At 36.4% G+C, this 27,383-nt stretch overlaps 1 protein-coding gene across 5 annotated transcripts in view; it reads left to right on the top strand.

Moving 5' to 3' along the window:
* The window catches only part of LOC135658591 (callose synthase 7-like), a 60,085-nt gene extending 32,862 nt beyond the window's left edge, over window positions 1-27,223 (top strand). For all 5 annotated transcript variants that reach the window (XM_065176130.1, XM_065176134.1, XM_065176132.1 and 2 more), the window contains 25 exons: window positions 4,592-4,673; window positions 4,760-4,809; window positions 4,891-4,977; window positions 5,146-5,247; window positions 5,423-5,514; window positions 5,601-5,682; window positions 5,766-5,929; window positions 6,088-6,211; window positions 6,315-6,418; window positions 6,503-6,593; window positions 6,673-6,824; window positions 14,894-15,003; window positions 15,089-15,208; window positions 15,292-15,372; window positions 15,468-15,663; window positions 15,745-15,856; window positions 19,215-19,337; window positions 19,405-19,511; window positions 19,656-19,739; window positions 20,944-21,056; window positions 21,139-21,368; window positions 25,324-26,124; window positions 26,214-26,264; window positions 26,504-26,689; window positions 26,785-27,223. In XM_065176130.1, coding sequence (XP_065032202.1) covers window positions 4,592-4,673; window positions 4,760-4,809; window positions 4,891-4,977; window positions 5,146-5,247; window positions 5,423-5,514; window positions 5,601-5,682; window positions 5,766-5,929; window positions 6,088-6,211; window positions 6,315-6,418; window positions 6,503-6,593; window positions 6,673-6,824; window positions 14,894-15,003; window positions 15,089-15,208; window positions 15,292-15,372; window positions 15,468-15,663; window positions 15,745-15,856; window positions 19,215-19,337; window positions 19,405-19,511; window positions 19,656-19,739; window positions 20,944-21,056; window positions 21,139-21,368; window positions 25,324-26,124; window positions 26,214-26,264; window positions 26,504-26,689; window positions 26,785-27,027 — 3,687 coding nt within the window. In that variant the 3' untranslated portion in view covers window positions 27,028-27,223. The remainder of the gene's footprint in view (window positions 1-4,591; window positions 4,674-4,759; window positions 4,810-4,890; window positions 4,978-5,145; window positions 5,248-5,422; window positions 5,515-5,600; window positions 5,683-5,765; window positions 5,930-6,087; window positions 6,212-6,314; window positions 6,419-6,502; window positions 6,594-6,672; window positions 6,825-14,893; window positions 15,004-15,088; window positions 15,209-15,291; window positions 15,373-15,467; window positions 15,664-15,744; window positions 15,857-19,214; window positions 19,338-19,404; window positions 19,512-19,655; window positions 19,740-20,943; window positions 21,057-21,138; window positions 21,369-25,323; window positions 26,125-26,213; window positions 26,265-26,503; window positions 26,690-26,784) is intronic.
* The last annotated feature ends 160 nt before the right edge of the window (window positions 27,224-27,383 follow it).

Here is a 27,383-nt window from a genome sequence, read left to right as displayed (position 1 = left end):
GCCCGGTTCCGCAAATATGTCGACAAATTCAGTAAGCAATTGGGCAAGATTTTGATCTTCAATTTCTATTTTCTTCTCTTCTGGTTGTGGCTGGAGATGCATCAAAAAGCCACCATTTATCTTGTACAAAATTTTCTCCATTCGTTGGGTCGAAACGGTGGTTACGTTGCTTCCACGCTTCCCGCGTAGGATGATCTGTTTGCCCTTACAGTAGAATTTCATAATTAATTTAGAAAAGTTCCAAGAGACATCACCTAGTGTAGTCAGCCATTCTATGCCAAGCACGACCTCATAGTCATCGATTGGTAGGAGGAATAAATCGGTGATAATTTCTTGGTCTTGCAGTAATAGTTTCACCTGCGGGCATCTTTGGTCGCACTTTAGGATTCTGCCGTCGGCAACCTTTACATCGAACTTGCTGCAACATTCAATATGCAGTGCCATCCGAGCAGCAACCTTACTATTCAGGAAGTTATTAGTGCTACCCGTGTCGATGAGAACAGTGATCGGCTGTTGTTTGAGAAGGCCTCCAACTTTCATCGTTTGCGGGTTTGAGTAGCCGGCTAGTGCGTGTACTGTAATGTCGGTCGGCTGTGGCTCTTCCTCCATATCTTCTTCTTCATGTTCAAGGCTCTCTTCTAGATGTTCAATGATCTCTTCTTCTACTGGTTCAATCATAAGAAGTCTACCTTTTTTACAGCGATGCTCACGGCTCCATGGCTCGTTGCAATGCCAACATAACCCCTTCGCAGATCGCTCCCGAAGTTCTTCTCTTGTTAACCTTTTCGGTGCAGGGACTCGGTTGATAGTAGGGGGGGCTGAGGGCTTTAGTATTGTTGATCGTGGAGTGATCCCAGTCCTCCGGGCTTCATGGTTCAATCGCTCCTCTTGAAGTCGTGCGAAAGAGATGGCTGCCATAAGCGTGTATGGTTGTCGCGCCTTAACTTCTCCTTGGATCTCCGGCTTTAAGCCCTCAATAAAGGTCCCCAATAGCTGTTTTTCAGACCAATCACGAGTTTGATTAGATAACCTTTCAAACCTGGTTTGGTACTCCTGAATGGTGGAGGTTTGTCAGATCTTTGCCAGTTGTCCGTTAATGTTCTCGTAATAAGTTGGTCCGAAGCGGATCAGTAGTCCTTCTTTGAATTGTCGCTATGAAAGGACTCCATAAGTGTGTTCAAACCAGTCAAACCATTGTATGGCACCCCCTTCAAGATGTATAGCTGCAATTTCTACCATGGATGCATCCGCAGTTTTATGGTACCGAAAATATCGCTCCGCGCACGAGATCCAACCAATTGGGTCTCCTTCTTCCCATCTAGGGAAGTCCACTCTCATGCGCGAATAGTTGGGGTCGGTCATAGAGCCTCCCCTCTCTTGGAAGTCATCTTTTTGGGCATGATGTGATTGGTTAGAGCTCTCTCCTTGATGCGATTTCTTCGGGCTTGGTGGTCGGCCCAAACTGAATTTGGTAAGGAGAGTCCGAATCTTATCCTCCATTCATTCCTCAAAGGCTTCAAATTTAGCATTGATTGCCTCCTCTGATGCCATAGTATATGACTCCAAATCTGTGATGTTAAGATCTCTCTTTTGTTGACGGGTTAAAGGCATATATAGGTTTGATAGAAATCAGTGAAAGTTTGCTGCAGAATTGTGTTGTCTTGTAAGAGCAGAATTATTGTCGAAGAAACAACAGTTTCTCGACGAAATCTCCACTAAAAATTTGAGAGATTTGAGGAGGGAATTGACAGTAATATCAAAGAAAATATAGTATCAAGATCAAACAAACAGTGCTATGCGGTTGAAATTCTGCAATGTATCTTTCGTTGTAAAGATGAAAACTTTGTCACGAAAAGTTTATGCAGCAATATAGGAACAAATTTTTTTTTTTTTGGATTTTCGGATAGGGATAACTAAATTGCAGCAGCAGTAAGGTAGGAAACCAGAACCTGTTGCAATTCACGGGATGATCCGCGATGGTGGAGATGATGGCGGAATTTGGCGACGATCTTTTAAGCAATTGTGGGAATTGCTTTGGGTGGCTGTGGAGGGTTGATGGATGGCTGTGGAAGGGCAGTGAGACGCCAAGAACGTTGCTCTGATACCAGGTGTTAGAACCCTTGCAGATTCTAAACTTGGGGTTGATCTCTTTAGGGGATCGGTCTCCTTGGAACTCTATAAGGGTTCCTCCCTCCAAGTTGCTGCTCAAAGGCTGCAGAAAATATTCATCTATTGCTTAAGAAAAGAGAAGGAATACATGGCTATTTATAGGGCTTCTAAACCCTAACTCCTAATAGGACTCCTACTTAAGACTCTTACTTCTAACCAACTCCTAATAGGACTCCTACACAAGACTCCTATTCCCTTATAACTTTTAATTCTTCTCTAAGAAAAAACCTCCTACATGAATGTCCTTCTCAATTAGGACTCTCCTAGCTAGAGTCCTAACAATGTCCCTCTCAATTAGGACTCTCCTAGCTAGAGTCCTAACAAAGGCTCCAATAGGTATCCACTTAGTTCAAGCGACATAAGATGTTTAAGAAATTGACGTATAATATGGAAGGTCCTTTCCTTCATCTTGAGGATCTGCAAGAACCAAATGGATCAACACAACTTAACCGACCCCACACTAGAGCCAGAGTCATTGGCGTGTTGAAACAACATGACGGATCAAAGTTTGACTACTCAACAATAGCGATGGTGTGTAGCTGGGAGCCAAGAGATGCGTTGCAGCTGGAGCAGAAGATTGAAGATTCAACAAAGGTGATGAGATGTAGCATCCACAAAGGTTTTGACCAGGACGTCAAAGGAATAAGTGGGGGAGAATGTCCTGAACAAAATTGTAAATCAGATGTTTGATGTATTGCTCACATATATTTGTGTCTTTCGGTTTTGTTTATGCTTTACACAGCTTGTAATAGGCTTGCAATAGGCTTGGTAGCCCTAGTTTGATTGGATTTAATGGTTGTTTCAGGCTTGTAAACGTAGGTTGTATGCAGAGGCAAAACTACGTAGAAACATGCCATTTTGGTAGTCATTTTGGGGGTTTTCTATCTTCGTCGAGTTGTGCAGAGTGTTAGCTAGAACGACACCTGGGAGCTACTCGAGTGGCACATGGTTGGATGAGCTTTTGGGGTAGTGTCTAGAGCTGGTTCGCTGCCTTGTTCCGTAGCAGTGTCATGTGAGCACTTGTGGAGACTTTGGGTTGTGGTAGACCACCTTGGGCCCTTTGTTGTGTGACCATTCAGAGCTTATGAAGTTTATGTTTGCAATTTGCATTGCTTATCAAGTGTTTGTTGAAAGGGTTGCTTGTGGATCCCGAGTTAAATGTTTTCTCTAATCTGTTTTCTCTTTTGTAGGTCCTTAATGGACCATAAAAGGTTTCGGGGAGACTAACCCTTAGCGGATGGATACACAAGGGTGCCGTATGAATTAGGCAAAACTAACAAGTCCGTGATAGTGGTGTTCTGAGTATTGATGTTCATATTTATATGCTTATAGGTGGATGACATGGCATGAGGTCTACTCAATCTAAGGAGAGCGATATTTGTTATTTTAAAACTCATGTTTGTTGAGAAACATGATTATTATGCATCACTGAATTGGTTTTTTAAACTCCTTTCCATGAAGCAAGGAATTCAAGCATATTTAGAGTCTCGATCCATTAAGTTGAAAAGTAATTTGTGTTAGTGACATCATTGCCCAACTTATTCAGTTATATGACTATTGATCTTGTTCCTAAAGTATAAGCTTATCTTTGGGATTTTTTTGTAGATTAAGATGAAATATTAATTTACCTTTATCAATATCATTTCTGTGAGATTAGTTTTACACCAACAAACATGCTAAAATGATGACTTTCAACTTATTGCTTAAACTGGGGGAATGCACCATTAAATTTCATGGAATGCTCCAAATCTTAGTCAAAATTTGGCCTAGCCATGTCAATATCACTGACATAGGTTGGTATTGTTTCAGTTTAGCCTGCGACCAATTAATCTTACCATTCATAACATTGTCTTCAGCTGATTGTAATGTTCAAGTTACACTTTGATTGTAGTACACTTTTCATAACAACTGCTGGTACTTTATTTTTTTTTTTTGAGAAACTTCTAATTTTATGCAGTAATAAGCTCTCTCATTAGGGTGAACTTTGGAGGGATTAAATGGGATGATCAATTCTAGTTTCTGTTTCTGTACTTTTGATGTTGCACATATGACATATGTAACTATGATCCTAATAGCAACTGTATAATTTTGCTTTTGGCTCCTTTCTATTCAATGATTATGTGATATCTACAATCTAATGATTATAAACAATTCCATTAGATTGACCATCAGAGAAACAAACAAGCAACTGCACATATTTTATTTTAGTTTTGATGCTATGGTATTTATTACTCATTACCTTTGAAAGACATATTCTCATTCAAGAGTTCTGTTGTCAAATACTGTAGGAAGATTGTCCATATAATCATATATATAAGTACTTTTGTTTTCAACATTTAATGTTTTATTAGTCTTGCTGTTTTCTTAGTAAGCTATGTCTGAATTGTTAGGGATTTCACTTCCGATGTTCTGTTCCTTGTAGATAAACCCTCTGGTTGAACCAACCAAGACAATAATGGATTTAGGAGCTGGAACGTATGAATGGCATGAATTCTTTCCATACTGTAAGATTATAATCAGAGTAACTAGACTATGGCTGCTCTCTTTGACTTGTTAGGTTTTATTATAGATCTATATTGTCATGATGCAGTGCAACATAATATTGGTGTTGTTATAACTATATGGGCACCAATTGTCCTGGTATGTGAATCTTTCACATACTTTCTCTTTTTCATTTGTGTTTTCCTTTTTTTACTTATATTCACCATTTTCAATTGTTAGGTTTATTTTATGGATACTCAAATATGGTATGCTATTTTCTCTACTATATTTGGGGGTATTCATGGGGCATTCAGCCACCTGGGTGAGGTAAGAAATTATTATTTTGTTTTCTTCATAAAATATAAATTTCAGCAATCTTGTTGCCCCTTACAATGTTTATATTCTCTTTTAAATATTTTTTCTATATGGTTTTGTGTGAAAATTAGAAATCTTTATCTAATTACTGTGTTCTTGCAACTTGATGACCTTCCATAGATCAGGACATTGGGAATGCTAAGGTCTAGATTTGAGTCAGTGCCATCTGCTTTTACTGACCGCCTTATGCCATCATCGGAGAATGAATTAAAAGGAAATCAGGTTATTGTAAATTAATTATGTTATTTATACTCTAATTAATCATGAAAGTTCCTCCTTTTTGCAATTTGAATTGGATTTAATCCCAACTTAGTGTTCAGTTATTCACAATTTAAAATAAGAGCCAGCAATTTCCACTTGCTTCCGTTGACTTGTTGCACAAGCATCAAATTTGCAGGAAGAGATTGAGAGACGGAACATAGACAGGTTTTCTCATATATGGAATGCATTCATAGACTCTCTACGGGATGAGGACTTAATCAGCAATAAGTTGTTATTCTTTAAGTTACTTTTACTGGTTTTGTTGACAAATGTTTTACGTATTATATTCTCTCAATTTTCTTGTTGTCATTCAGGGAGAAAGACTTGCTGCTTGTGCCATATTCTTCAGGCAATATATCTGTTGTACAGTGGCCTCCTTTTCTTCTTGCGAGCAAGGTATATGTCAAAGTCTCTTCTGTTGCTCTCTGTCACTCTATTTGGTACTTGTTTGTTCTAATCATTGTTTGCAAGATTAATAGATTCCCATAGCACTTGATATGGCAAAAGATTTCAAGAGAAAAGGTCAAGGGGAGTTAAAAAAGAAGATAAAATACGACAACTACATGTTTTCAGCAGTAATCGAATGCTACGAGACATTAAGAGATATTCTTATCAACCTTTTGAATGATGAAAAGGAACGAATGTAAGCCAATTTTGTTTTTGTTAGTACTAATTGGTTGTTGGATGGTTTAGTATTGATGCATAGGGTTTCACTGGTAATGAAGAAGTGATATCTTATTCTATTTTCTTAGTGGTAGACATTTTTTTATTAAGATTATTATATAATATGCTTGTCTGCAGAATTATAAGTCAGATTTGCTCTAAAGTTGACTCCAGTATTGATGATAATAGTTTTCTTGAGAGTTTCCAAATGAGTGAGCTGCTCCAGCTCAGCAACAAATTGGAGAAGCTGCTAAATCTTTTGGTAAATCTTCAGCTATTGATCTGGCTTATTTAGTTCATGGTGTCCCAGAATACTCCAGATGATAATCATGATGGTTCTCTTAATAAATTTTGTATTTCTGCAGAAACTTGAATATGGGGAAATTGAATCATTTAAGACACAGATCATCAATGTGCTGCAAGATATAATGGAGATCATTACACAGGATGTGATGATTAATGGACATGGGTAAGATATAGTTGATACGTTCTTATCAAATGCTGATGTATGTCCTAATGGCTTCTCTATCCCATATAATTTTGTTCCCTTCAGCATATCTGGGGTAGCATATGAATCAGATAGGAAGCAAATGTTTACAAATTTAAGGCTAGAACTAATGGAGGACATATCCTGGAGGGAAAAGGTGCTCAGTTAATCATTTACCTTTCTTGATGATTATGCATGATGTTATTAGAATTCATTCCGTTCAGGTCACTTAACAGGTTGTGAGGCTCCATTTGCTTTTAACAGTCAAAGAATCTGCAATAAATGTTCCAATAAATCTGGATGCTCGCCGTCGAATTACTTTCTTTGCCAACTCCCTGTTTATGAAGTTGCCGGATGCTCCAAAAGTTCGTAACATGTTCTCTTTCAGGTGAAGATCTCTAACATGATTGTGGCATTGAAGTGGTATAAATGCAATTTTTTTTTTGCAGCTTCAGTGCAGGATGAACTAATATCCTAGCACATTTTTCACTGAGCTAGACATGGTTTATTTTTCAATATCTGTAGATGCAATTCCCTTGAACTCTTTTGACAGCCTGCAAGTTCTCAAGATTAAGCTGACCTGATTTTGTTAAACTAGAACAGTAATTCTTAATCGTTATTGAATTAATTTTTAAGTTGAAGTTTATTTTTGGGTGCAACACACCACCAAAATGACATAAAAAATTGTTGCCTATATTGTTCAAACCTGCAGTTGAATTCAAACCCAAGGGAAGTGTGAACTGCTTACAATTTTTCCTTTTCAACCTTCCTCATTGTTAGGGCTGTCAACAAGAGGTATCCAGCCATCTATTGGTATAGATGCATAGCTTTTTGCAATAGGCTCCTTTTGGACATTTTGAACAAAGAACACAGACTAGAAGTTAAGCTTATCGCAATGTTTGAATATTAGAGAAAGAAATGTATAAACTTTTATGTGGTTTGCATGAATCCTAAATAACTGATAAATTAGTTTGGTTTCATAAGTTCATAACAATAAATATTGTGGTTCACCTTATCGGTTTGTACCGATGTACCGACCAATTATTGGTACAGTACGTACCGGGCTATATCAAGCATACCAACACACAGTACATGGGGGCATACTGATGTACTGCCCATACCAATCCCCTATCGGACTAGTACGTACCCCTCATATCGAGCGGTACGGCGAACCTTGATTTCAAAATTGTAAAATGTGCTGCCCAGGTATTTGTTAGAGACCTAAGCAGACGCTGGGCTTGGAGGTTCCCTTGATGCTTCTATTCATTGGATATTCTATTCCTTGCATGAAAATGACTTAGATCCCTCTTATATGATCCTCTGTTGTGTCTGGAACTGGCATAACTTTTGTCATCTGTGTGTGGAAGAACCAATGAGGCAGAACTGATCTGGGTTGTCTAAGCAGTGAACCAAGTTGGACCCAAGCCAGTATTTACCTGTCTGATGGTCAACTGGTATGCTGATTTGGTAATTTCTCGTGGTCCAGTTCCATAACAGGTGTACTGCTGTTATTGCTACAGTATTAGTACAGAATACTAGTATGAAAATAGCAAATGGCTCAATATAGGATCAAAGCTGCTGTGGTAGTAGTACAGTACTACTAGTGCTAAGCTAGTAAATAGGATAAAGCTGCTGTGCTAATGCAGTAGCGGTACTGAACTAGCAAATCTCTTTACAGGAGCAAAATTGTTGCTGTTGAATCAAAGTTGTCGCTGCTACAACAATTCTAGTATTAACTTAGCAAATAGCAATACATAAGAGTAAAGATTATGCAGATTGCATTAGTTGTAGTAGCACAGTACTACTTTAGCTTAAGAATTAGATTAAAAGAAATGAAACAGAAATTCCAGTGACTTTAGATCAAGAATCAACTCCCCAAGGATGAAGGTTTCTTTCCCCGAGTGTCTTGCATGTGGAAAATGGAGCCACATTTTGGAAAAAAATATGGTCTTACACCATTCACATATAGCTTGTGAAAACATATTTTAATTCATTCAATCATGTTTTTAAGTACAACTCTTTCTTTCTAACTAGATCCCCAATACAAGAAAGGAAATTTATATTTAAAACAATCATATTATTTCATTTATGGCCAATGAATCATCCTTATATTATTTAGGAAGAATATTAACTTTTTTTTTTAATTCTGAAGGATGTCCTTTTTTGACAAGATATTTGGTTGGTACTAGTTTTCGTTCTTGTAGAGTATCTTCAATAAACTATATCTCAAATTTTATCAGTTTTCTGTAACTTTTTGTTCTCCTTAGATTATATTGGTAGGTGTAGTACAGATCGCCATATGGCAACTCATTTCAATTATTCTAAGAACAAATTAAACAGCATTGTTTTACAGCATATTATATATGAGCACAAAATATAGTCACTATATTCATCCTCCTTTTCAAATTTGATTCCCAAGTAGCCACACAAAATAAAGCATCTGATTATGAAAGAGTTCAGGATACTTCTCTCAGACTTCATGGGTCCTCTCCCAAGTAGCTTCATTGACACTGTAATGTTACAATCTAATTCTGGTATAGTTTTGTTCCTTATGAAGTTCATTCCATTCCAGAATCTATATGTTGTTGTACACAAGTAACATCCTCTAGCAACTATAAAGATTATACTATGAGACCGTTGCAACTTCATGCAACCCCCTACATCCTCTGCTAGCTTGTCCAGGGAATAATTCTTTCTAATGGGACAGAAGCATTTTGACTTAGGTGGTCAACAATCATGCAAATAATGTCATGTCTGAACCTAGTTCCAAGTAATGATGTCATAGTCTATAGCCTAGTTCTAAGTAATGATGTCATAGTCTATAGTCACAGTCTACCATTTTCACTTAGGAATAGGCCGAATCTTTAACTTTCTGGTGAACTTCTGGTATTCTCCAGTCTCCCATTTTCACTTAGGAATAGGCTGAATCTTTAACTTTCTGATGAACTTCTGGTATTCTCCCTTCATCTACTGGCATACTAATTACTTAGAATTATTTGCAACAGTATCTCTCTTCCTATGTCCTCACCAATAACCTCAATACATCTTGATACACCTTGGTATTGCCTGGGTGTATGACGAATTAGGAGTTATTTGTTCAATAATTGCTGCTGAGTGGATGGTCCTCTAAATATTAAGTCAATCATGAAATTCAGAGGATCCATTTCTACCTAAAGAAACTCTAACTTTAATCCCTGATATAGTTCCTTAGCAATGGTCTAAATGTAGGGCTTCCTTTTGACATTTCCTAACTCTTTCTACTAAAAATGCCATCAAATCCACTCAATATTTCTCCCAACAACTCCAATCCCGAGTGTGACAAGCGTTTAAGCACCTATGAGTTATAATTATCCAGGTGGGCGGCATTCTTTGTAGATCTCTTGCTTAAAGAATTAGCAACAACATTCGCTTTCCATTTTAATGGGTTCACATTCGCCTTCCATTGCTGATAATTGATACTTCAATCTTAATCCTTGAGGTGTCACCTTCACTGTCCTATGAAGAGAACTGATATTTGACTATCTAGTGATCAATAATCTTCTCAAATATTTGACCATAAAGGTAACACCTTTGGATTTTATACTGAAGATGATTGTAGCTAGTTCCAAATCATTGATAGGGTTGTTTTTTTCCATCTGTATATGCTCATAAGTCACAACACTCGCGTTGCATCTAAAAACAACCAAGCCCTTAAATCAAGGCTTCACTGATTCTACAAACCCATCATCACCAAAATGGATCACTAACACAAGCGCACTAGTCCACTGGGACTTAAGTTTCTAAGATCTCTACTCACATTTGGGGTCACATTTGTCATCCTAAACAAACTTTACCTTTATTTCTAATGAGTCAAGGAAGTGGCTATCTTTGAGAAACCGTCCACTAATATTCTGTAGTAGCCTACTAGTTCAAAACTTCTATTCTCAGGCAGAGTATATTGTCACTTCCATTCCATCACAACTTCTACCTTATGAGAATTCACATAAATATTTGTATGGATATCACATGGTCAAGGAACATACCTACATGAGTCAAAATCTACACATGCTCAACTTCACATAAAGTTTTCTTATCAAAGATGTTCAGAGATGTTGCTCATGCTCTGTTTGACTCTTGGACTTGTAGATTCTCAATAAAGACGATCATGAACTTATTTATATTTTGGCGAAAACCCTGTTCATATTTATCAAGTGCATTAATGCAGCTAGTTAAGCTGAACATCACCAAAATTTATAGTAACTGTACTACATCCTCTTAAATGCCTCCGACTCTAGTTTGCCATTCTATATGGTGACTTGGAGATAGGTGTCATACCTGGTTGAAGTTGAGTAGTAATTCAATATGTTTATAGCGAGCGATCATGATAGGTAATCAAGGAATATGCAAAAGGAAGCTTTCTAACAACAATTGGACAACAATGTCCAGCAAATTTTGTTGATTAACTTGGTTACCCAAATGGAATTCTGGATATTCTTGGCATCAAGGTTTGCAATACTGTCCAGTATGGTTCGGTATGGGCGACATTTATTGGTCCGATAATCTATCGGCATGTGGATCATGGTAAATTGGATGGTGTGCCCGATACAAGACCTGTACTATTTGGTACACCCAGTTCATGGCATATTTCTGCAATTTTTATTTATCAACTTTTTCAATCTTTTTTAGAAACTTGGTATGTGTTAGTATCAGTAATTTAAAAAGTGTTAAGTGCTAAGGTACCAAAATGCTCGAGGAACTAGGTGCTCGCCCGAGCAATGCGAGGTGCTCTAAAATATTAAAATATAAAAAATAATATAATTAATAAAGGGATAAAAAATATCACTAACAGTGGAAAGTGGGAAGAGAAGCAACGATGAGAAGTTAGCAGCAGTAGCGGTGGAGGATTAGTCTAAGACAGCCGCAACAACATTGCGAATGATAGCAATGGTGGAAGCTGCAAACGACAATAGTGGCAACGGTTGAAGCTGAGGAGAGCAGCAGTGGGCAATAGCGGCAGCGGATAGTAACGGGAGAAAGACTCGGTCGGCGACAAAGGAAGATTGCAGCGTAGGCAGCGGCAGAAAGTGTTGGCGGCAGAGGCAGTGGGAGAAAACGCTAGGGTTGGCTCGGGGTCGCTTGGGCGTAAAGGGTACTTTTGAGGTAAGAAACTATGTTAGTTGGTTCAATCGAACCAACTAACTGCTATTGAACTGAATCAAACTTGAAAGTCTAGTTTGATTGCCTTATATGAATCAAGCGCGCATTGTTAGTTCGGTCAATTGAATCAACTAACTGCCATTGAACCAAACTAGACTTGAAAGTCTGGTTCAATTGCCTTATATGAATCGAGCACTCACCCGAAGTGCCTGACGCCTGGGCTCGGGCGAGCACCCTAGCGGTATGCTTCAATGTCCGCACATGAGGCGCTTGGGCCTCGCCTCGCCTAGGCGAGCGCTTGAGTGCTTATTTAAATCACTGATTAGCATATGAACACAGTATGCTGGTAAGGTTTGGATGCGTGTAGGTTTCAGTATCCAAAATTAAAGTCGTGGTTGGCATTCTTGCATCAACAATCACTTAGCATGAAGAACTAAAATAATAGGATAATGATTATCTAAGATACCAGCCAAGAGGTGAGAATGTCATGTTCTTCCAGAAACAATTGACACTTCCATGATAAGCTGAAAACTGAGACAACCCTTGAATACCTGGTCTATCAATATAAACTAGAATTTATTAGTTAGTTCGCATTTACCAGAATTGGATGATACATTGAATAATAGTCCCTAAGGCATGAGCATCTTGGTGATCAAGAGCAGGAACTCAAGCTTGTCTTCTACATTGTCCATCTCGCTGCTGTTGTTGAGACCTCCATGGATGGTCCCTCGATAGTTCACCAGGTTGGTGATAGTCAAAACATTCATATTGTACAAAGTGTATGCAGTACCGAATGGTACCACTCGGTACGGGTGGTACATACCGGTTCGACGGCATACCGATACGTGAACCGGTCGTTACCGCTACAGTGCTAAAGTATTGCACTGTAAAACTGCTACATTGTTACAGTGCTATACTGTAGCAGTGCTACAGTAAATATATAAAATTATTCGGTACACCAGGGTGTACTGCTCGGTATGCCAGTACCGTACCGTACCGAGCCAATTGAAGCATTTTACCACAATCTCGCATCAATGTTATTGTGGTGGCTGCTTTTATTGTCGTTGATGTGGCAGATGTCTAGCCTTCTATAGAGGACTTGAGTCTACATCATGAAATGAGAAACTTCCTACTTTGGATGTCTAAGACCTAAAAGACTGCCTCTGATGTCTTTTCAGAGACGTCCAATAAAAGACGGCCTCTAATCTTTTTGTTTTTGGTGTTCCTCAATTGGTCGCTCAACAACGAGGGCATTGTTGACCATCTTAGCAAAAGGAGACAGTTCAAGAATAGCCATGTGTTTTCTAATGAACAGAAATTTTTGTCGCTCGAAGCGTCTAACCTTCTACTCATTGGGCACCATATGTGAAGAAAAGCAAGACTATTCCATGTGCCACAGATCTGCTGCTCTGTTGGATGTTAATGAGCTCCTACTGCTTCTGGCGATGCGAAAGAGTTTGAAAATATTGCTCATAGAAAATATCTCTAACTACACTTGTTACTGCTCACTACCAGCTCTTAGAATTCTTTACCTAGTAGACCACCAAAAGTTGGCCTTGCCCTCCGGAATAAGGTTGCATGCTTTGACCCTCTGTTCACTGGGGCAACTGATTGCTGCAAACTTCTTCTCCACCTTTGCAAATCTAATGTTCCACCAGATTGGACCAAGTTTCCCATCAGAAGGAGAGGGATCAAGCTACTCGAACTGCTTCAGCTTAGTTTTGGCCCTACTCGAAGCATCAATGTGTCATGCAACAATTTGAAATGTTCTTGTTGGAAAATCCTGCATAGCATTAAAAAAACCTTGGACAGTAGGTGGAGCTTGTAGAATTGGTGTGGCAGCATTTCTTAGCTTGAGGAGTTGGTGAGTCCTATTTAGGCATTTGAATGTTCTCCAATGCCTCAGACGGGGCCTGAGAGACTACATCCTGAGGTATCCTTTGAGCAATTGTATAGGGCTTGGTGGAATAATGATGCCGGCCCCCACATCCATTACCACTATCACGTACAAGCCATTATCAACTTAAAATTATGCAGCTCCAAAAAAATTATGACCTTATCATGATAAAACCTTGGTTGCTAAGCTTCCATGGCTCCGTAAGATGCTCCAATACCATAAAATTTGTCGGACACCTAGTGCCTTTCCACCAAAGAACTCAAAATGTGCCAACACTGGAAGTAGTTTACCATTACCTAGCAACTATCACCAAAATATTAGAACTCCCACAGTTTAAATTGTCTCAAGCAAATTCAAATAACTATTAAGTGGACAATATGAATCTGGACTACAATCTAAAGATATTGATACAGGATGGTTCTATGATTCTTCGACTTTGATGCTCAATATGACTTTGTTGCACTGAAATATTGAAACAACTCAACTCGACAACTTTGTTGAGTATAAAGAACCCCAGAATAGAAACATGATATCAAAGGATAGTGTCATGGAAATACTGAAGAATCAACAGATTAAGCACAAAAATAGAATATATATACATATATATCAATTTGCAACATTAATTGCGTAGAATGTCATATAGTGGATGTACACATCATATCATCATCATGTTTCAACAATCAAGACATTTGATCTCTTGGGATGAATTACTCCCACATAATAGATGGAGAGGATCACTAGAATGAGTAGCCTCTCTCACCTGCTATGGCGGAGACATGCCTCCTCTACCAAGCAAGAGACCATTTACCAAGTAGCAATGTCCTCAATAATTCTTCATCCATGCCCCATCATAAACATGCTTGTATTGTTGACATGATTTTCGCACACCAAATTCAAATTATATATAATTTTTGACATCCTGTTGTTCTTGACTACATTGTTCTGAGCTTGATTCTTTGCAAGTTTGGAGGGTTCTGAATTTGCAATTCTGTTGGTTTGCATATGTCTAAAACATACCTGCAATTACACTAGTTAGGCAATATCAGTCGGTTCAGATTTGATATTGGAAATGATAAAATGGATTTTATGCTTCTTAGTTTCATTAATGATATTACACTCCATAAAAGGGAACCGATACATCCAATTAAGTTCGATGACGATATTAGATTTATGCGTCAACTTCTTTATGTTGCTATTGGTATGTGAAACTATTATCACAGAACTAAATGGTAAAGCTTTTGGATATCAGTAGAATAGTCACCCTTTTATATATACTACTAATGTTCCAGTGGACATACCTCACATTGCACTTCTCTCATTGATGGAATACTTCTTGATACTGTTTTCTGCTATTTCCTATTCAACTTTTAAATAGTTGGTTTCTTTATTCTAATTATTGTCCAAAATTAATTTCTCCGATTCAGTGTCTTGACTCCTTTCTATAAAGAAGAAGTTCTTTACTCCGAGGAGGAACTTAGAAAACAAAATGAGGATGGGATATCAATAGTGTTTTATCTGCAGAAAATATATCCAGGTAAGTGTCGCAGTCTCTATGGAATATGACATCTTTCATGACTGATATTAGTTGTTTCAAAATTTTTCTTTCCACTGCCCTAAAGATGAGTGGAGGAACTTCTGCGAACGCATAAAAAGTGACCCAAATGATGAAGAATTAAAGAATCATATGGATGACTTACGTCACTGGGTTTCTTACAGAGGCCAGACTCTCTCTCGAACAGGTGTTGAAAACTATTGGTGAAATCGAGCTTGCCCAAGTGCACACTAGTTTCATATTTAATGTTTGATTTCCCTATTTTGACAGTGAGAGGTATGATGTACTACAGACAGGCTCTTAAGCTTCAGTGCTTCCTAGATATGGTGCAGGATCGTGGTCAGTTATCATGTATGTGTTTAAATATTTCCAAAGTTATTTCTTCAAATTATGTTAACATTTATTTGAAATGCATGGCATTATTAAGATATTTGACTGCCTTGCAGCTATTTTGGGGGACCGGAGGACACTCTCACTAGAACAACATACTGATGACCAGAAGAATCTTCATGCACGTTCACTTGCTATTGCTGATATGAAATTCACCTATGTTGTATCATGTCAGGTTTATGGATTGCAGAAAAAATCCCGTGAAGCTAAGGACAGAAGTTGCTACAATAATATTCTTAACCTCATGCTTAAGTAATTCACTGTATTTATAATCAAACAGATTTGAGCAACAATTTTTGCTTCATTATTCTAAGTTCCATTTAAAATCTGCAGGTTTCCATCATTACGTGTTGCTTATATAGATGAGATTGAAGAAATTGTGGGTGGAAAACCACAGAAGATTTACTATTCTGTTCTTGTTAAGGGCACTGATAAGCACGATGAGGTAGTTATCTCCAACAATTTGATGAATGACCTTAATTTTAGTCATTGTCAAAAAGAAACTTCTTGGATATTGTTTTTCTTTACATTAGTTTATACATATCAGTTGCTTTAGGAGTTCAGCAAATATACATTAGTTTATACATATCAGTTGCTTTAGTTTATACATATCAGTTAATCATATGGGTTGGATCATGCTTGGTCACATGAGTTGGATCGTGCTTGGCCACATGAGTTGAGTTGTGCTTGATAACATGGGTTTGCGTCATACCTGGTTACATGGGTTGTGTTATGCCTGGTTACATGGGTTGGGTCATGCATGGTTACATGGACTGAGCTATACCTGACTGCATGGGCTGGGTCATGCTTGGCTACATGGGTTGAATCTTACTTGGTCACATGGGTTGAATTATGTCTAACCATATATGTTAAGTCGTACCTGGCAACATAGGCTGAGTTATGCCTAGCCACATGTGCTGGGTTGTACTTGACCACATGGGTTTGGTCATGCTTGGTCACAGGGCTGAGCTATATCTGACCACGTGAGTTGGGTTATACCTTACCACATGTGTTAGGTTGTACCTAACCACATGGGTAAGAGTCATGTTTGGCTATATGAGTTGGGTTATGCCTAACCATATGGGCTGGATCATGCTTGGCCACATGAGCTGAGCTAGCTAATCAACGTAACTCAGGTTAGATCCCAATTTGACTTCTCATATTAAATTATATTTTATTATTTTAAGAAGTACTTTAAAATATTATAAAATAATAATTAACCTCAAATATATTCTTTTTCATGAATTAACTAATTTAGATTCATGATTCCAGATTTAAAACTAATTGAATCATAAAAATCCACACATAATTCCTTAAAACATAAATGTCTAATTAAATAAATTAGAACTATTATTAAATCAACTAATCATTCTAACATCATAATTGAATGATCTTTGTTTATTAATCATAAAATTTTGAAATTAAAATATTATTATACATTATATAAATTATAACAATTCTAATATTAAAAATTTCAAAATATGAATAAAAATTACTAAGAAAAGAATAAATGATCCTACCTTTCTTTGTGATCGTTTCCTCGAGGAATCATTTTCTCAATCCTTCCACTGTCAGACTCGGTGAGGATGGAGCCCTCTTTATATAAGAGTTAAGTTTTTTTCGAAAGGTAAACAATAATTTAATTTTTATTTTGCTTTCACATACAAAGATAGAATTATAATATTTATTTCTTATGATTCACACACGAAAATGGAAATTGAAATATTTACTTTCTAAAAATCATATCAGTTATTATGAAATAAATTAATTAATAATTTAATCGATTAACAAAATTTCTAACTTGTCCATATGATTAAGGAAATCAATTTTAATAATTTCCTTAACCATACACACAAACAAGGAAGCTAATAATTTAAATAAAGCAATACATTATTTATTGTAATTTGATTTATATTAAGGGAGAAAAATCATTGGTGATTACAATTTTAATATCTTCTTGTGATATGATTACTCATCATAATTTTGGTTTGATATAGTCGTGTATAACTGTTTCTTATTCTATAAATTCCATCATATACAATTTATTGTATTTGTTTATATATCTATATCTTTTTATTTGTGTTTTATTTTGTTTCATCCATTTGCTATATTTATCTATACATATGCTGTTCTATGTTTATTGCAAAAGTCACCATACTGATTGCTACATGTGAGAATGGGCTGGAACATATTATGATAGAGAACTACAGCCATACTATGGGAACCCAGGCGACTAGTATGGACATATTCCTAAACTTTTTAAACTATGTTAGCTGGCACAAAGTTGTGCTAATTGACATCACAAAGTTCCTTGTCATGCTCGAGAGGTAACTGCACCCTTATATCATGAAACAGCATTCCTTAGATTATTATAACCTTTTTATTATTAATTATTTACTGCTTATTAAATTTATATTTTTTATTGGATAAATCTCAAATGTGATGCACCCATTTCTATTTAGGCTACAGAGCAACAAAATTAAAAGATTTATAAACATTAACGTAAAACTATACATGTCAAAAAATTTTAAAAATGAGAAAAGAATAAACATTCATAATTAAATTGTTGGAACATATTAATTAAAATATTTTTAAAGGAATGTGATAGATTAATTGTTTCAAAGAATTCATTGAAGCATGATAATGGATTTTGTTATATTCAGACCTGGAAAATTGAACCCGCTGACCCCTAATAGTTGGGATTTAAAGGATTTGTTGATATTATGGAATTGAACTGAAAATCTCTTACTTGCAAATCATAAATGCTGGCATTTAGTTCAGTTGAGTTATCTACTGGTTCTAATTTATTTTACCTTAAAAGAGCATAAGTTGACAGATTCCATGAGGAAAGCATCCCTTTAGTGGTACTCTGTAGGTCTTCTCTTCTGCTTGCCTCTTCTTTGTACTTCTCATCTTTGGAGAACAGCAAAGTACATTTTTTATTAGCTTAAATTGGACAGCTGATCAATGCCACATGTTTCTACTGTGGACTGATCCTAACTGACTGGAAATCTAGGATTATGTCTGATGATTTCTAAGCCTCTCTGTGTCAGCTAGGTCCAATCTAGATCTAGATTGGTTGAATTTTGAGACTACCATTGTTCATCAGAAATATTTGGTATGAGAAGGGAAACTTAGTAGAATACTAGAATATAAATTAATAGTGAAGTAAATAATAGAAAAAAGTGATGAGCATGGTGTAATGACTTATTAGTTTATTCTAGTGATTTGGCAAGGCTCTAGTATAAAAGGTATTGGGATGTTTTAGTTTGTTCCATTAGTTATTAATGCCTATGTCCAATGGTTTGTCAATTTCCTTAATGTGAACCTGGACATGTTAATTGACCTACGAGCAGATTGGTATGTACTATAGGCAAAAGATCAATTGCCACTGGGTTGCTTGGTAGACAAAGAGGCAATTCCTCACAATCAATATGCTTCACTGAGGGTTACTAGTTTCACTGATCATGAAAATTTCTTGGCCTATTTGTTTTATGTATCAACAATGTGGATGCTTGGTTTCATGGTGCACGTGTTATTCGCTTATATTGAAATGCCATCTACCAACAGATTGTTTATTATCTCATAATATAATTATAATTCTCTTAATCATTTTTCACACAGTTGATGAGGAATTAGTAAATTTGATATGTGATTGCCCGATGAGTATATTAATTGTTTTTACTGCTGATATAGTATGACATTATGGTATATGTACTTATAACTTGTACATGATGTAATTGTTTAATAGCCCGTATTTGCTTATGTAATGATGGTTAATGCAATATATCTTGATTTCTCAGGAAATTTATCGCATCAAACTACCCGGGAAACCAACAGATATTGGTGAAGGGAAACCAGAAAACCAGAATCATGCAATAATTTTCACCAGAGGGGAAGCACTTCAGACCATTGATATGAATCAGGTATTATTTATTTCCTTTATTCAATAATTAGAAAATATTGGGCTATTCAATTCTTTCTTTGTTGTAGGATAATTACCTGGAAGAAGCATTCAAGATCAGAAATACTTTGGAAGAGTTCGGACGTAAGCATCGGCCCACAATATTGGGTCTCCGTGAGCATATCTTCACTGGAAGGTTCCTTGTTGGTTGAACTTTTGTTTCAGTGTGAATATGGCATTCTTTAGTTATCTCAAGAATGTACTTCGTTTTTTATGAGTATACCAAGATCAGAGACTACTTCTACCTACTTATGTTCTCCTTTCATATCTTCATCTCCAGTGTTTCTTCTCTTGCCTGGTTCATGTCCAACCAGGAGACCAGCTTTGTGACTATTGGGCAAAGAATTCTGGCAAACCCTCTCAAGTATGTTACCTGCCTATAGTTTAGTTCAAACATATATTCTGTTGCCTTGTGATTATACATCAATTCATAAAAGAATGTACTTTACCAATTATTTTTGTACTTGTAAAATATATTATTCAACATGAACAAAAACAATAGCAAGCTATAATTTGCCTAATTCATTTAAACATCTGGTTTTTCACTATAACACATTCGGTGATCCCAGTATATGTTTCAATTTCACATATGCATCCTGTACTTATTATTGCTGGCTATTGTTCTTGAACCTCCTTGGATCGTTAGTGACCATCACAGGAAGTTATCACACAGATCTATGCCTACAAGTTCCAACATTCAACTCTTCTAGATCATGGTCAAATAAGAAACAAATTGTACAAACACAATTTAGAATGGTAGTAAATGGTTTTCTTGTGTAAATGGATTTTTTTGTAGTTCATGCCTTAAACATATCAACTTAAAATGCTATTTTTTAAGTCAGTTTGTAAATGTTTCAAAATTTAAATTTGTTGTAAGAAAATGCTAAATTGTAAAGGGAATTGTTAACTTCTTTCATATCATCCATATACACGATATCAATAATCCCTATTTGGGACTATAAAAGTTACAGAAAAAATGCACTGAAAAGTATAACTTTTTCTTGCTTGATTGGATCTTCAAAGATCATTTCCTTACATGCTAGACTTTAGTTATATTTTCCTTAATGGATTCTTAGGGATTGTATTTTGTTAGGAGAAAGCCTGAGTCAGGCAAGTACTTTGATAATCAAAACACTTAGTTTTATATCTTGATTGCAATGTACTCAAGCCCCCCAAGAGCTGGTGATTCTGAGCAGAAGGCCAAATATGGCATTGTGAGTCTGTACATGGCGATATCAACTAGTAATGGTAGCAGCATATCCACTGTAAATGTTGGATTGCCTCTTCATTTATAAGTTTCTTCTTGGAATTAGGGACCGTTTAAAAAATAATGTGCGTCATTATCACTGCCTTTAGTGTGGTACTTGGACAAATTTAATGGGAAATGCCCTCTGTAAGCTAACTGGGTGTGTAATTCTTGATAAATATCTGCAGTTTGTAAATTATCTTCACTAGAGGATTTTATTATCAATTTAACTCTGTGTACTCATATTTAAATAAATGGCTATATTCTTATTCTCTGAAGCTGTTCCTAGTTATTGTGCTAATACGATGGCTTCACTTCTTAGGGTTCGCTTTCATTATGGACATCCTGATATTTTTGATAGAATATTTCACCTTACTAGAGGCGGCATAAGTAAAGCATCGAAAACCATAAATCTGAGTGAGGATATTTTTGCAGGTGAGATTAGAAATAACATTGATCAATTGACTATTTGACTTACATATACCTTTTATTGCTTATCATGTTTGACTACTTTTAGGATTTAACTCAACTTTACGTGGGGGAAATGTTACACATCGTGAATATATACAAGTCGGCAAGGGACGTGATGTGGGAATGAATCAAATTTCCCTTTTTGAGGCAAAGGTGTCAAATGGAAATGGGGAACAAACATTGAGTCGTGATGTTTATCGTTTGGGACGAAGGTTTGACTTCTATAGAATGCTGTCCTTTTACTTCACCACAGTGGGATTCTATTTTAGCAGCATGGTACGCATTTTACATGTTCATTTCAGTTATAATCCTCTATGATGATGGGAAAATAGCTTTTTTCTTTATTGTTGTTGTTTTTATTGTAATAATTGTTGTTTTGAGTAAAGCTGATTGATTACATGTTAATTGAAAACATTATTGTTAATCTACTAGCTTATAATGCTGAAAATAAATCATTTGAGTATTTATGATGTCTGAGTTTTCTTTCTTTTCCTTTTCCTTGTAAATTGAGTTGGTCTAACTCAGGAAGACCTTCGTGTTGGCTGGAGCGTTTCTACATGACTTAAATGTCCAACCTGAAATAAATCTTGTCAGATATGATGTCATTATGATTTATGAGATGGGTATGGGGTAGATACACATTGCAATATATGGCATAGCGTTTTGCAAAATTCTTAGTTATTTAGAAAAATATATTAATATACAAGCATGGGAAAAAAGAAATATCGTGGAACAATCTAAAATTAATTTTGTCCACAAAGATCAATTTTCTCGTTTGTTTAGAATTCCTTATGCTGCAATCAATAATTAGTAATATCACAAACTACTTTGGTCAAGGAAGAATAGGCTAGATTTCACACCAAAAATTTTAAAGCATTTGCGACAAGTTGTAATGTCTCAATTTTATGGGTTTGTTATATTGATATTTTGATTTAGGCAAAGATACAGCAAAAATTAATATGCAAAAATCACGGTAAATCTTTGCCAAGGGAGTAAATTGGCAGATTACGACAGTAACAAAAAGTCATCATGTTCCAACTATTTCGGGTTGGAGATAGGAACAATAAACAAGGGGGAAAAGGTAAAAGAACTTATTGGAATTAGTGTTGGCAGACTGCTGGTTCCTGCAATCTCACTGGTTCCATGAACATTTTCAGTTCTCAGACAATCCTGAACAATAGTCCAATTAGTTTATTAGCAGTTTTTAGAAACAAAGATGTAAATGTTGCAGTCCTTAACAAGCTAATTTGCCTCGGTTTCAATGAAGAACTTATATGGACTAACTTTTAGGTAATTTGTGGCAACTAGGATTTGGGATATTAAGGATGTCTTGATAGGAATTTGAGGTTTAGAAAGAGTAGAATATTGGATGACCATTTTGACTTTCTAACACAAATTAAACTTCCAAAACTTGACTCCTAGTTATCAAACTCATACCATACTGAAGATATTGATGTCTCCTTTTTGGATGTAAACAGGCTTCCATGGTTTAAAGGATTTTATATTCTGTTTTTAAAATTGCTCATCCTTTTTTATGATATTTGTAGGATATCTAGAAGTATGTCTTTGTAACAAGGGTTTCGTGGAATATCTGGAATTGTTTTGTTATGTTACTCTTTTGGAGACTTAGAAACAACTTAAGATCTTTAAGATTTAAGGTCTTATTTTAAGAGAGCTATTTAAGGTAATTGGACTTCATTATAGCTGGAAAATGAATGTGCCTAAGAACAAGGTCTAGAAGATTGTAATCTGGATCCAGATCAGCTAGAGGCAATATACTTGGACTGGCAAGATCAGTTAGATTTGATTTGCTGGATCAAGATCAACTGAAAAACTAGTATATGTAGTAAAATATTAGAAAAAGACATAAATTTTGAAACAATAAAAATATATATATTAAAGATTCTGCTCCCTTTACATTTCATAAGGTATCTAGCGTTTACAAAAAACATATGCAACTAAAAAATAAAAGATAAAATTTGTATAAGAGATACCAATGAGAAAATAATGGAGAATAATTCATTATGCTATGTTATATATATATATATATATATATATATATATATATATATATATATATATATATATATATATATATATATATATATATATATATATATATATATCAGAAAAGTAAATATATTACAAAAATTATCATTATCATTATTATTATTAAATCTTATATATGTCATATAAAAAGGCTTAAAACTTTTCTATTTATAGCTTAGAAAATAGCAAAAGTTTTCATTGTGGTTCTAGTGCTTTAATCACCATGCAAGCAAAGTCATAGGTAATGCAAGGACAAATACAGAAAGTATTTTCTCCCAACAAAGGTTCCACAGGTGCTCGAATCCCATGACGTCATCCTTTCCTGTGATATTTCGTTTAGAGGTCAAGGTTACTCTCTATTTCTGGTTTCCTTTTACTCTTCTTCTTTATCTTGCTCGGTAATGGGTGACGAACATTGCACTAGTTATGTCAGATGAATTGCGAACACAAGGGTAGATATAGTTTATACTTCCAAAACCAATATTCATAAAGGAACCAGCTTAGAGCAGTAGTTTAAGCCGGTAAGTGTCAGTACCAATTGGCACTAGCAAAGAAATAAAAAATGGCTTCATATCAAAATCTTGCCTTGTACAATGTTATGTTGCCGCTGCTCGCCGCCCAGAAACCTTGGTTATGGCTTGATGTGCTCTTGAAAAACCTGGTCATGATTGTCATTAATATGTGTCCTGTAGATATCTGAAGCGCATCAGAGGGTTGATCGATCAGTATGACAAACTGGATTTTGGATTGGATTTTTTAGAATGTAGAAGTAAGAAACTAGAGAGATAAGGAAGAAGGAAAGAGAAGAGCAGATATAGGGACATGAGAAGAAAATATTTGGAATCACATTGGTTCATGGACATTATACCTCAAGTTCTAGTCCCTTTTAAGTTGTGGCTTTACATCTCTTGAGAAGAAAATTCATTCTTCTAATCACCTTCAATCTCTATGAAATTTTATATAAGCTTCATCAGAAAGCTCTTTAAAAATATTAAAAATTGTATCCCTCGACATCCTATTTAAACAGACGCGAAAATGATCCGAATATTGTTCCTAGTTACCAAATAGGTGTCTTGAACCAAATATATTTTAAACTGGACTCATAATGAGGTACAACTCAAGATACTCGTTGGAGTAGTTAATAAGAATAAGTACAAGAAAATGAAGATACTTTCGAATTACGAAACATTATTTGACTCGGACCAAAAACATACTTCTAAGGTCTAATACTCTAACTTCAATCTACTCTATGATTTATGTATTTGTAATATTTATTGCTTGGTCTCAACTCATTCCTTAGATATTTCTTCCTTCATATTATGATAGACTGCTATTGAAGGTTGAAAGAGGCTTTTTTTCGATGTTTTTGGAAAACAATTATACGTCAATAATTACTAAAGGTGGTACCTAGGCATATATCCATGCCTGCCCAAGATATATGAATTTTCTGTGGGTAGTAATTTACAAGTAAGAGATGGCTTTTAACACTAATGATTGTGTAGCATAATCAAAGACCTGTCTCGTGGAATGATTTATTAGTTAAAGTTTAACTAAGAAACCGGTTCCTATGTAGCCCTATAGTATGTGTTCTCAGCTTTTGTCTTGTTTTTAATTGTATCTTTCCTTGCCTGTTGTAATTTTTCTTAAAATAATTTACGGACCGCCATCGGAACCTTCTTGCATTTTGCATCATTGGGATACTCGCTGACCAAATGTATCTTTACCTGGATGATTCCTCCACCTTTGCCGATGTAGTCACAATAAATGCACTGCCAATGATGACGGTTCTCATCTATCTTTCGAGCATGATCCGAAGCATCATCATGTGCCTGTTCGTTTGATGCTATTTTCCTATCAAATCTATGGCTAATATAATACTTACCCCTGCTACTATATTATTGGAATCAAAATCTTAGTGTGAGTGTTGATTTTTGAAATTTGAAGTAGGTTCTTTTCTATACTTTTAGTAGGTTACGTTATCTGGAGCACAAACATGTAGGGAACATGATGACAGGTAGAGTCCTTTTTATGTATGTCTCGGTTCAAATACTAAATGAATATTCAAGGGAATATGTTAAACCACAGTGAACTCACCTTTCCTATGTTCTTCAGTTTGGTTGCTAAAATTGTCTTCCTGTTTGTTGTGAGATATTATGACATGATACCTTCACTTATATTTCAGGTAACTGTACTTACTGTCTATGTGTTCCTATATGGGCGGCTATATTTAGTTATGAGTGGTTTAGAAAGGTCAATTTTGGAGGATCCACGCATTCAGCAAAATAGCAAGCCTCTTGAAAATGCTCTTGCTTCACAATCGGTCTTTCAACTGGGCTTGTTACTGGTACTGCCGATGGTAATGGAAGTTGGTTTAGAGAAGGGATTTCGGACAGCTATTGGTGAATTTATATTAATGCAGCTGCAACTGGCCCCCGTTTTCTTTACCTTCCAGCTTGGAACTAAAGCCCATTATTATGGGAGGACAATACTGCATGGAGGTGCAAAATATAGAGCTACAGGTCGTGGTTTTGTGGTATTTCATGCAAAGTTTGCTGATAACTACCGGATGTACTCCCGCAGCCATTTTGTTAAAGGATTGGAACTGTTGATACTGTTGGTTGTCTATGAAGTATATGGATATTCATATCGAAGCTCAACTTTATACCTGTTCGTCACGTTTTCTATGTGGTTTTTGGTGGCTTCATGGTTATTTGCACCTTTTGTATTCAATCCTTCTGGATTTGATTGGCAGAAGACAGTTGACGATTGGACAGACTGGAAAAAATGGATGGGAAACCGTGGAGGGATTGGTATTCCAATAGATAGTAGTTGGGAATCATGGTGGGAGAGTGAACATGAGCATTTGAAGCACACCAGTATACGTGGCCGCGTTCTCGAGATCATCCTGGCTCTACGCTTCTTGCTCTTCCAGTATGGAATTGTTTACCACCTTAATATAGCTCATCACAGCAAAAGCGTGCTGGTATCATTCGTTTCATGTTATAAACTTGACTAGTTCTGTTCTGAGAACTACTTTTACAACCATTCTAATCCTCCAACATTCTCTCCTAGGTTTATGGACTGTCATGGCTGGTGATGTTGACTGTGCTAGCAGCTCTGAAGGTATCCACTAAACACATGAGGATTGATGATCGCATGACTAATTTCATGATCTGTTGTGTCGAGCAAAGAAAAAGATCTGAACATGATAACATTCACTCATAGCATGTCGAGCAAAGAAAAAGATCTGAGCATGATAACATTCACTCCTAGTTAGCTAGTTATTTTTCACTGCATGCAGAAAGCCCGTAATTTTTTCATAGTTTGCTGTCTTAATTCTGGCATGCCTTTTGTCTGTTCAGATGGTTTCCATGGGGAGGCGACGGTTTGGTACTGATTTCCAACTTATGTTCCGCATCCTCAAAGGTCTTCTCTTCCTCGGGTTTGTATCGGTCATGACCGTGTTATTCATCGTCTGTGGGCTGACGATATCAGATGTCTTTGCTGCATTGCTGGGCTTCATGCCAACCGGCTGGTTTCTCCTTTTGGTGAGTGCATGCGTTCCTGTTCCATTTTTCACCCATCAGATATGAGTATGTTCGTGCCTAATGCTCAGCCATTGTTGTCCTCGTCACTTGCCAAGATTGGGCAAGCATGCAGACCTCTTTTTAAGAAGACGGGATTCTGGGATTCCATCAAGGAGCTGGGGAGAGCATACGAGTACGTAATGGGACTCTTAATCTTTGTGCCGATCGTTGTCCTGTCGTGGTTCCCCTTCGTTTCCGAGTTCCAGACTCGCTTGCTGTTCAACCAGGCATTTAGTCGTGGTCTGCAGATCTCCATGATTCTTGCTGGCAGGACGGACAGCGTTATAAGAATCGCCTGAGCTTTCATGCCGCAGCTGACCTCCGGCAAACTGGTTGTATGATTTCTGAATTCAACAGAGTGAAAGGTGTTCCAAGCACAAATTTGTTTTTGTATTTAGGCAAGAAATTACAGCCTGCCTACTCGATGGATTCCAATATCTATTTTCTTGGTGTTTGCTAATAATATGACTTAAAGATCGTGTCTGATGTACTCAATTAAGCCTTAAATATGTTATCCTTATTTAAGTTTTTTTTTCCTTATAAAAAAATATTTGATTAATTCTACATATCAGCTTTCAATCATCCATCCATCCATCCATCCATCCATCGTCTATCGTCGACACGTGTCAGGGGAGTGTCAGCTTTTGCTTTTCCA

This window comes from Musa acuminata, chromosome BXJ1-4 (assembly GCF_036884655.1).
Source record: "Musa acuminata AAA Group cultivar baxijiao chromosome BXJ1-4, Cavendish_Baxijiao_AAA, whole genome shotgun sequence".
Classification (NCBI taxonomy): domain Eukaryota; kingdom Viridiplantae; phylum Streptophyta; class Magnoliopsida; order Zingiberales; family Musaceae; genus Musa; species Musa acuminata.
Note: the sequence above shows the minus strand (reverse complement) of the source record. Positions and strands in the feature narration are given on the sequence as shown.